The following is an 11,383-nucleotide window of genomic DNA, read 5'->3' as shown; positions in this document are numbered from 1 at the left end:
ATCCTGAAGAACAAGAAATGGGGCACGACAAGGATACGATTAAGGTGACCCTATTTCTTTAACTTTTACGCCGTTCATCTGGTTTTGACTTTGGAGTGATATCTCACATCCTCCCTTTTTTGAGAAGACGTTGATTTGAAACGGTGATGTTTATGCTTTTTTTAATTTTTTTTTTTACCAACGCGTTTATGCGTTTTTAGGAGAATAATAATTATCCACTAGGCAATTTTTAAAACGAAATATTTTGAACCATACACGTCAGCCAGAGCCATGTAGGAGCCACACCATCAAGAAAATATAAGGGGTTATTAATTAAGGACTAATTCCTTTAATAATGAAACTATAAACTTTAATAAAAAAAATTCAAACTAAGGGAACTAATTTAAATTTAAAATTGAGGTAAGGTATAGTGATGTGCCAATTATTTTTTCAATGATAAAATGGGGACCTGCATAGAAGGTTAAAAAGCTTTAAGAAGCATCAAGGATTATTTGATATGATATATTAGCTAGAACTATATTTGTCTGAATTAGTTTTTTTTAATTTTAAAGTTTTTTATTTTGTATTGATGATTTCTTGAATACAAAGATTTAATTGTTTTCTATTGTATTAATAATAGTCGAATAAAAATCTTCTCATTAATAATAAAAATTAGAATCCATCTAATGTGATCATAATCTAGATTATTTCATGTTGGTTAGAAAGTTAGGATATTTTAGAATATCTTTTGCTTTACATTTAGAATTTAGTCATTAATTTTTAAAGTTCTGGATTATTCTATTTTTACTTTTGGAGAGAAAATATTTGAATGAATAAGAATTTTTATGATTTCCTTTCTAGCATCAGCCTTATCCTTGCGTCCCACGGATCAATTTTAACTTTCCAAATTTTTGAATTAGCTATCGTAAATTGCCAAGGCTTCTATTGAGTTTAATTTGTAATTTCATTTTAATACTTGAATTTTAAGAATATAATTACTTTTGGCAAAAAAAGAAGAAGAGAGTATAGTTATTGATAGAAATTAAAAAAATCCCAATATAATAAGAGGGTTAAAGAAAAGATTTTTTTGGCGTCAAAATGTAGCTATCTTCTCCTAAGCAACTCTTTATTCTTAAATTTGAATCTTGATAATTTATCATTGTCTTGTGTTTCGTTTATCTATTTATAGAGTTACGGGGAAACCTATAAATAGTGCCTTAAATACACGTTTTAATGAATCGAAACCTTTCTCTTCCTCTCCTCTGACCGTCGCTTCTCGTTCCCCCTCCCATCAGGAATCATGTCCAGGCTTTTGGCTCAGCCAATTACCGTCGCTGGTTTAGTCTGTGGGCAAAGGAATGGCCATCAACGTAAGCAGTCTAAAAAATCACGAAGATCAGTTAAAATAATGTGCCACACTTTAGGAGCATCTGGTTTAAGAATGTCAGGTTTCTCATCAGGACTCCAAGCTGTTATTCCTTTGGAGCACACAAATACAATTCTGAGACCTCGACAAGATTTTCGTTCCATGGTGTCAATTGCAACTTCTTCTAGAGGAGGGAGGGCCAAACGATTTGTACCTAAAGCCATGTTTGATCGTTACACAGAGAGAGCAATCCGAGTAATCACGCTTTCACAGGAGGAGGCGAGACGTCTTGGTCATAATTTTGTTGGAACAGAGCAAATTCTACTGGGTCTCATTAGCGAAGGCACGGGTATTGCTGCTCATGCTTTAAAGTCAAACGGAATCAACCTTGAAGATGCACGTAAAGAGGTTGAGAAAATAATTGGAAAGGGCAGTGGATTTGCTGCTGTTGAAATTCCATTCACACGTCAAGCAAAGCATGTGTTGGAACTCTCAAATGAAGAAGCGAAAAACTTAGTAATTTGTTAATACCGTCATCTATTTTTCATGTGATCAAATTACTAACTTGGTAATTTGTCTTATATGTTTATAGTTATTTTGCACAACTTGAGGAGGCCAGTTAAGTGCCTATTATTGGAGGATGGGAAACCATGAACAGAAAAAACTAAGAGTAGTTAGACATCAGAAAGCTTCCAACTTCCAAGTTTAACCTTATGCATGCTTGAGGTGTTTCTATATATGGTTTTCAAGGGAACCATTTAAGAGAGTCGGAGCTTTTCTGTTCCCATAAGTGGCCATTTTGATAATGAAGATTGTATATTAGTTGTTTCTATATTTTGGCCTAGCTTGCCCCAACATTTTAATCTTGATGAGAATTTCAGGACACGACTATATTGGATCTGAGCATTTGCTTTTGGGTATCCTTGCTGAGGGCGAAGGTGTTGCAGCACGTGTTCTTCAAAACCTGGGTACTAAACCAACTACAATTCGCTCAGAGGCTAGTTTCCTTCCATCTTTTCTGTTTTTTATCTGCTGATAATCTTAACTTCAATGTTAGTTATTAAATTTTAGTTTACGGGCACAGGTTATTTGCATAATTGCTGCGAGTTCTATCGAGGCCCCTTATATTGTGGGCCCAAGTGGTAGTGGCAATCTAATGCCAATTTTTCGTCCGCAAAAGAAAATGCCCACTTTAGAGGGATATGGTACAAATTTGACCAAGCTAGCTGAAGAGGTAATTGAAAGTTTATATTTATTGATGACTGATAATTATGATGCGTCAATGTGTACGCAGGCTTATTATTTCTGTTCTTGCAGGGAAAATTGAATCCTGTTGTTGGAAGGCAGGAGCAAATTGAACGTGTCACTCTAATTTTAAGTCGTTGTACAAAAAATAATGCTTGTCTAATTGGAGAACCTGGTGTTGGGAAGACAGCTATTGCTGAGGGTCTTGCTCAGAGGATTGTAAATGGTGAAGTGCCTGCAACTCTAGAGGGGAAGAAGGTTAGAAATACTTCCATCGATATTAAAGGATTAATTATATAGTTCTTAAGTTCAGTGTAAATTTAAACACATTTTTGGGGAATTCGGAACTTTAATCATTTGAAAGATCTTGCATCTCAATTGTATTTGGCACATAGTGGCTACCTCCAGACGTCTCTGTCAAATTAACAGAAGTGCCAAGGCAGTTTCTCTGTCCTTGTTATTTTGTCAATCTTGCTGCTGTAATAGATGCATGGTTCAGAATTCTGTTTCCTAGATAATAAGTAGTTAGTTATATCTTGGTACCTTTCCCATTGTTTTCTAACAGATTGATTTCTTCTGAATAATTTAGGTTATCAGTCTTGATATGGGTCTACTTGTTGCTGGAACTAAATATCGTGGAGAGTTTGAGGAGAGATTAGAGAAATTAGTGGAGGAAATCAAACAAAATAATGATATAATACTTTTCATCGATGAAGTGCACACACTAATTGGAGCTGGATCAGCTGAAGGAACACTTGATGCTGCAAATATGCTAAAACCAGCTCTTGCAAGAGGTGAACTGCAGGTAATATTTGTTATTGAGTAATACAAATGGATCTAATAATAAGTAATAACCAACATTGAGGTTTGGAATGTGAATTTCCAAAACAGTTTTGACATTAAAATGCCAAATGATCAAGTTAGACCAACTGTTAGTGGAGTTCTTGGCAAGCCTTTACTGAATTGACCATTAATGAGTAGCCAAATATCGCTATTGCTGCTTGTATTGAAATTAAATTAAGTTTATGCTTAATGATCTATACAGTGTATAGGAGCCACAACTCTGGATGAATACAGGAAACACATTGAAAAAGATGCAGCATTGGAGAGGCGATTCCAGCCTGTTAAAATACCGGAGCCTACTGTGGATGAGACGATACAAATTTTGACAGGAGTGAGAGAACGTTTTGAGATTTACCACAAAGTCCGCTACACTAATGAGGCTCTTGCAGCTGCTGCTCAGTTGTCACACCAGTACATCAGGTTTGTTGCAATTTTATTTATTTCTTTTACTTAATCTTTTCTTTTTTCGATGTAGCATATATAAAAATATATTATATTTAAGGTTACATGTTAAAATGAAGCTCGTGGTACAATGTTAACAGCCCTTTTTAACTTTTTGAAATTTCATGTCTAATGTAATTGTGCAATATCATTAGATTAATTAGATGCTTTTTGAAGCTTGTTATTTTCTTCTTGAAGTGTTTTCTAACCAAGTGATTCGTGGTTTCTAAATAATCATGTTTTCTGCAGTGATCGATTTCTACCAGACAAAGCTATAGATTTGGTTGATGAGGCTGGATGCTGGGTTGGACTTCGACATGCACAGGTATCTTTTGTAATTTTACCTTACTTAGCTAGCAATTTTTCTATTGATTAGTTTTGTGATACTTGAGCTGGGTTTATGTTATTCCAGTTACCTGAGGAAGCTAAAGAGCTACAAAAGGAGGTCAGGCAGATTGTGAAGGAGAAAGAAGAAGCTTCACACGACCAAGACTTTAAAGTGGTAATGCTTTCATTCTAAAGAAGAGAATGGTGGTTTTCTTTAAAAATTGAAGCAACTTATCCAGTTTCACAATAACTTAGGGTTTAGTGTTAACATTTTCCTTATTTTAATCAAGTGAACTTATGTCCTAATAACTTGGAGGCTTGTTTAGTTAATAATTAATGGATTGCTGCTGGCACATGAATTTTTGAGCAGGCGGCAGAGCTGCGAGATAGAGAAATGGATCTTAAGACACAAATCTCAGCACTTGTAGAGCAACGCAAGGAGATGAACAAGGCTGAGAGTGAGGCAGGAGATGGAGTTCAAGTTGTTACTGAGGATGACATCCGACACATAGTCTCTTCTTGGACTGGTATTCCTGTTAAGAAGATCTCAGCGGATGAATCTGACCTTCTCCTTAAGATGGAAGAGACCCTACGCAAGAGGGTCATTGGTCAGGATGAAGCAGTGGAAGCCATTAGTCGAGCTATACGCCGAGCCCGGGTTGGGTTGAAGAACCCGAATCGTCCCATTGCCAGCTTCATATTTTCCGGTCCAACTGGTGTAGGGAAGTCTGAGTTGGCAAAAGCATTGGCTACATATTACTTTGGCTCTGAAGAAGACATGGTTCGGCTTGACATGAGTGAATATATGGAAATGCACACTGTCTCCAAGCTCATTGGTTCCCCTCCTGGATATGTCGGTTACACTGAAGGTGGCCAGTTGACCGAGGCGGTTCGGCGTCGGCCCTATACTGTAGTCCTCTTTGATGAAATCGAGAAAGCTCATCCTGATGTATTCAACATGATGCTTCAAATTCTTGAAGACGGAAGGCTAACAGACAGCAAGGGCAGAACTGTGGACTTCAAGAATACACTTCTGATAATGACTTCAAACGTAGGAAGCAGTGTGATTGAGAAAGGTGGCCGTCGAATAGGATTCGACCTTGACTATGATGAGAAGGACAGCAGCTATAACCGTATCAAGAGTTTGGTGACTGAGGAATTGAAACAATACTTTAGACCAGAGTTTTTGAATAGGTTAGATGAAATGATTGTTTTCAGGCAACTCACAAAGCTGGAAGTGAAGGAGATTGCTGATATAATGCTGAGGGAAGTCTTTGACAGATTAAAAGCCAAGGAAATTGAACTTCAAGTTACAGAAAAGTTTAGGGATAGAGTGGTCGAGGAAGGTTATGATCCCAGGTATGGTGCGAGGCCTTTAAGAAGAGCCATAATGGCACTTTTGGAGGACAGCATGGCGGAGAAGATGCTGGCCAGAGAGATCAAAGAGGGTGATTCTGTTATAGTGGATGTTGATTCTGATGGGAGTGTGATGGTGCTGAATGGAAGCATTGGTGCTTTAGAGACCTTGCCGGAGGCTATCCTAGCATAAAATGGCCATCTTCTGCTTATGTGGAGATGATGTTAGCGCTTATTTCTTATTTAAACCCTAGTCATAGTCGGTCTTTCTTTTTGGGCAAAGCCTTCATCGTTGTTTTTCTTTGTTGCCACCCCTTCCATGCCGTTTCTCATGCAGTCCCTGTAAGATCTTTGCGAAGCCATCTTTGATGTATATTAATAGTACAATTCTTTACTGTAAATATGATTACAAAGTTTTTTTTTTTTAAAAAAATATTTTGCTTCTTGAGCATCTACTTCTTCCTTCAAAAGGAATGAACTAAAATTGACTGGCCTTTCTGTTCAACATGATCCATAAAATCACAGGTTTCTTCAAATATCCTGCTGATATGTTAGAATCTACATCATCACAAATCCCCTTTGAATCTGACAGTAACAGCTTAGCTGTTATGCTATCTAACATTAGAGTTAGAGCGTATTATGCACGAGCACAAGAACAAGTGTATAGTATAATTAGATAAAGCAGCATACAGATCACAAGCCTAAAGAATAACATGTTGAAGGTCTTCCCTAGTAGATAACCTGACTTCTCATATCTGGTTCAGTATTGGACTCTAATATTATTATCAAAAAGAAGCTATAATGCCTTTCCCAATGGCATAAAGAGATAGGAATTGACAGACTCAAGATTTACAGAAGGTAAAGATAATGAAGAAAGAAACAAACAATCACCCTCTAGTTTTCAATGTCATCTGTATCCCTTATAAATGCTTATGAAAAGGTCAGAATTAGCATATTCAAAATAATGGATAATATTGATGGTGGATAAAACAGCAGAAAATTTGACTTACACGGTAATTTTTGCACTCAAATACGTCAGGAAACTGAAAATTTGACTGTCCAATTTCACTGGAGTACAAACACAGAATGTGCATGATTCCCAAATGTTGCAGTGTACACAGATCTTGAAGCCAGTGCTCCACCAACGAATAGACTATTTGCAACAGATGAGGGAGGAAAAAGGTATTTTATTATATACTCTTGTTCAAAATTTGATACTATTATATGTTCAAAGCATTGGCGGATACCTTTTTATTCGTGATGAAATAGCTCAATTTCACCACTCTGTAATCACTTTTATTGAAGTTAAGAATAACACTATGATAAAGATTGGATTTTGGTTTGGAAGGTTGTTCCTCTACATAATGGGGATATTCCACCAGTTGTTGATTGTTTTTGGTTGGTTTTCTTTGAAAAATTGGGTGATTTGAGCTGCGGTCTCCCAGATATTGGGATGAAGATTCATTGCCCATTCTGTAAATTTTTCTTCCATTGATTCAAGCGATTAAAATTTAATATCCCTCGCCAGGCTTGAAACTGGTGGAGGAGTTCGTGAATCTTGACAAAGCTTTTACCCTCTGTTGCTTTGAGGGGATGGATTCAAGGATGGTTGGGAATTAATGTCTTGAATTTCGTTTTGTTTTTGTGTTTTGTTTCTACTTTAGTTCTTTGGGTTTTGCTTTTGCATGTTTTGCTGGTTTTGGTTCTGCTGCATGTTTGTTACTGAACCATATATAGTTTTCCTTCTCTTATGGGAAATGAAGGTGTACATAAATTTTTAGCGAAAAAACAATAAAAATTAGATTTGATATTTAAAATTTAAAATTTTAACAATAAGCTCATCACATAAAAACATACTCCTCTGGTTCTTAATATAGGACCTAATTGTTGAGTTGATTTTGGTCCTAAATATAAGATCTATTTCTCATGTTTATCAGTTTTTTCTAAATTACCTTTATGTATACTTCCTCAACCATAATCAAGTAAAAGAGAGAGGGAGGATATTGAGGAAGATGATTATGAGGTTTTAGGAAAAATATGTCATATTTCATATAATTAACTAACTTATCTAACTTTCTTAATCTAATCAAATTAGTTAAATAGGTCTTATATTAAGAACAAGATGAGTATTTAAGTGGTTATTAAATAATTATGTACTACCTCCACTCCTAAATATAAGAACTAGTTGAATAATTTGAGTATATTAAGAAAATATATTAAGTTAGTTATTTGTAATAAATATATATTGTCTCTCCTAAAATATCTTTTCTAATCAAGTTTATTGGTTAGAACTACCATTATTAGAAGGACTATTATGGGAAAAATGAATAAATATGAGAGAAAAAGTGAATTGGGATTTTATATTTATGATCAAAATAAAAGCCAAATGAGATGTTATATTAAAGATTGGATGTAGTATTTTTCATGTTAAAAAGTTTTTTGAGAAAGCAATAACAGGGAATAAACATTTTATGAAAATTACAATTAATTATACCAATATTCTTATTTTTTGAAAATTTAAAATTATATTATGGGTTCTATTTTAGATTATCCCACTTAATTTTATTGATGTGATGCCAGAGTTAACAAATTTGTGTTCTATAAATATTCGTAGATGGAAAAAATATATTGAAGGAGAGATATGATATCTCATCTAAGATCCCCCTCTAGATCTAACAACCAAATAAATATATATATTTTGGCCAAACCAAATAAGTATATATTCTTCCGGTTCTAAATATAAAACCTTTTTTGTAGTGTAATTTACACTACGAGAGGAGTCTTATATTTAAGACCGGACGAGTATAAGAAAAAGATATATGTCTAGGTACGATCCCCTATCCTTGTTATGTATAAGCCCTTGACCGATAAATGAAAGAAGACAAGGCAAAATTTAACCTTTAACTTCATCTCTTTGTGGATTTTTTTCCCCTATACTCTGGCAATTCGTAACTTTCTGAATTTCGGAATTACTTATTGGAAACTGCCAAGTCTTGTGGTGAGTTTGTTTTAATTTTGTTTTTGGTTTCTTTTTAATGGAGTGCTTCGTGGTTTCCCCTCATTTTAATCTTTGAACTCGAAGAGTGTAATTCATTACTTGCGTGGCTAACACATCCCATCCCATTATTAACAAAAAAACCGTTGAGAAATCATGTCGAGGCTTTCGGCTCAATCAACCAATGTGCCTGGTTTAGTGGCCGGCCAAAGGAATGGTCATCATCATCATCATCATCAGCACAAGGGACATGGAATATCAACAACGTCGTCTGGTTTAAGAATGTCAGATTTCTCAGGACTCCGAACTGTTAATCCTTTTTTGAACGACACAAACACAGTATTAATGCTGAGACCTGTACGAGGTTTTAATTCCAAGGTTGCTAGTTTTGGACGAGGGAGAAGACCTAACAGTAGCAGATGGGCAGCTCAAGCCATGTGGTGTGAGAATTTTACAGATGAAGCATTCAAAGTACTGATGCTTGCACAGGAAGAAGCGAGACGTCTTGGCCACACTTATATTGGAACGGGGCAGATTCTATTGGGTCTCATGGGCAAGGACGCTGGAATTGCTTCTAAGGTTCTCAGGTCTGTTATGGGGATCAAGCTTCAAGAGGTGGAATCCTGAAATTAAATTGTTTATACTGGAACTCACTTTTATATGGAACACACTTCATAAAAAAAAAAATGATGAAAGTGGGTATTTTTGGGGTAGATCCATGGAACACACTTCCCATAGTTCCTTTCTTTATCCATTGACTCAACATGGCCACATATAATAATTTTTGATGATGGGTTAGTATGACCATTCATGAAAGTTATTCCATAATTCCATCAACATACCGAACATGTTTTTAAATCCACCCTCGTTTCATAAGAAACTTTTCCTCGTATTACTAAATGGGGCATCGTTGGTTATACCATATATGCTGTCAAATTACACTAAGCTAACAAGCTTTTCTGGGGACACTGCGTGTGAATAACCTGTATATGTTTCCACTTCATTCCAAAATTTTAAGTGAATCATTTGAAATGAGCTTATATATATATATATATATATATTGTTAGCTTGCTGAACATTTTATCTTGAAATAATTGTTGAGGATTAATTGATTTCAGGACACGACTATATTGGATCTGAACATTTGCTTTTTAAGTCTGCTTCATGAGGGTGACGGTGTTGCAGCACGTGTTCTTCAAAACCTTGCTGCTGATCTAGCTGATATTCACACGTGGGCTAGTTCTTTTATTGTTTCTAATACTTAAGATAAGATCTAATTTATAGTACAAATTGCTCAATAAACTAGATTTCATGTTGATAATAAGCGGTAGTAGTATATTAAAATGTGGTACGCCTCACTATAAATAATAAAAGTTCCATTCAAAGAATGAATTGCAGAGCTCACTTTATCGATATTCACTATATATCGAATAAATGAATTTTAAATTTTGCTCCAATTACCCTCAAAAGAGAGGGGGATTAGAATGTATAATAGGATAAAGTAGCATCTAGTTCTCTAATGCTTTTTTTTTTCCTACTAACATTCAGTATTTTAATCTTATTTATGATGTCATTAGCACTTTGATATTATTTTCCATATGCATCTAACAGCTTAATTTTGTTTACGATTTAGAATGTTGGATGCATTGAAAATAAGATAAAGACGTTGGAAGCCTAAAAGAATAACATTAGAGCTTCAAATGGTCTATAAATAATATTCCTCCAGTTTTAAATATAATATCTATTTTGTAGTGTAAATTACACTAAAAAGTGAGTCTTATATTTAGAATTGGAGGAGTATTAGGAAGTTGGATACTTGGATGTAATTGAGAAATTTATCCTGTATAATAATTGAGAAATGTATGCTTGAGTGTGAGAATATTAATCAGATACTTTTTTATGTTGTTTTTTTATACATGAGAGAAAAAAATTAATAATTAAGTCTCTTCTATTACATATGTAACTAAGATGTGTTGCTCATATATCAATTTAATTAATTGTGGTTGACGAATTGAAAAGAAAATTTTGAAATCTTGGGTAAATTTAGGGAGGCTCTTTGTTTTATTGATATGTACGTGTCATTAAAATTGTTTTGGGTTATGTGTATGTATAGGTGTATAAAGAATTATCTCAGAATTAAGCGTTCATGTACCTTAAACTGTTGTTGTTAAGGTAAACTAATTTTCTTCCTCTTCCGTGTCTAATTTTCATTATGATTAATACTGGTTATTTATCTGCCTTTTCTTTTATGTAAATATAGGTTGCAAAACAAAAATTTGTGTGCCAACAATTATTTCTTTGGCGTTTCTATGCTTGGTTGTAGTTTTATTATTCTTCTAAGTACTTGTGAACTTGTGACGCATGTTAATATATACTTTAAGATGCTGTATCAATTTTAACTCTATTTTATATGTCATTTTTATTCCCGGGACATTTTTATTCCCATTCTTATGGGTATTTCTCCTTCTAATTAAGCTGTTCACAAGTTCGTGTAATAACTAATAAGGATACAAATTAATCAAAAGGCATTACAGTAATTTAATAAAAGTTTAAAACTCTTATTGGGTCATACAACCTGATTAGAGATTTGACCAAAATTTTTTTTGGTGAACGGGATTTGACAAATTTAATTACCCAAATAAGAATTTGGGTTATTTAACCATCTTTTTTAATAAATTTTTTCTTGTTTTTTTAAATAAAACTCATTTAATTAAATCATACAAATTAATATGGTTAAAATTATCTAAAAATTTTTTTTTTTTTCTTTTTAAAAAAATTAACATTCCAAAATCATCTTTAATTAAAGCCATTAATACTTTGATTTTCTCATA

The 11,383-nt window shown here is 34.2% G+C and overlaps 1 protein-coding gene across 1 annotated transcript; it reads left to right on the top strand.

Moving 5' to 3' along the window:
* The first annotated feature begins 1,274 nt into the window (after window positions 1–1,274).
* On the top strand, window positions 1,275–5,788 carry LOC114723234 (chaperone protein ClpC, chloroplastic-like). Its single transcript, XM_028909401.1, has 9 exons — window positions 1,275–1,860; window positions 2,225–2,342; window positions 2,430–2,579; window positions 2,663–2,848; window positions 3,180–3,395; window positions 3,636–3,853; window positions 4,124–4,199; window positions 4,287–4,373; window positions 4,569–5,788. The coding sequence occupies exons 1-9, from the start codon at window positions 1,280–1,282 to the stop codon at window positions 5,748–5,750; spliced, it is 2,814 nt and encodes a 937-aa protein (XP_028765234.1). The 5' UTR covers window positions 1,275–1,279; the 3' UTR covers window positions 5,751–5,788.
* Window positions 5,789–11,383: the final 5,595 nt, after the last annotated feature.

This window comes from Neltuma alba, unplaced genomic scaffold (genome assembly GCF_004799145.2).
Source record: "Neltuma alba isolate B1F8T4 unplaced genomic scaffold, ASM479914v2 tig00012126_pilon, whole genome shotgun sequence".
Taxonomy (NCBI): Eukaryota; Viridiplantae; Streptophyta; class Magnoliopsida; order Fabales; family Fabaceae; genus Neltuma; species Neltuma alba.
The sequence above is the reverse complement of the archived record's forward strand: the minus strand, read 5'-3'. Positions and strand labels throughout refer to the sequence as shown.

Coding starts and splice junctions, on each gene's coding strand:
- LOC114723234 (XM_028909401.1), top strand. CDS start 1,280: ATGTCCAGGCTTTTGGCTCAGCCAATTACCGTCGCTGGTTTAGTCTGT. Junction 1,861..2,224: donor AATGAAGAAGCGAAAAACTT/AGTAATTTGTTA, acceptor GATGAGAATTTC/AGGACACGACTATATTGGAT. Junction 4,374..4,568: donor CACACGACCAAGACTTTAAA/GTGGTAATGCTT, acceptor TGAATTTTTGAG/CAGGCGGCAGAGCTGCGAGA.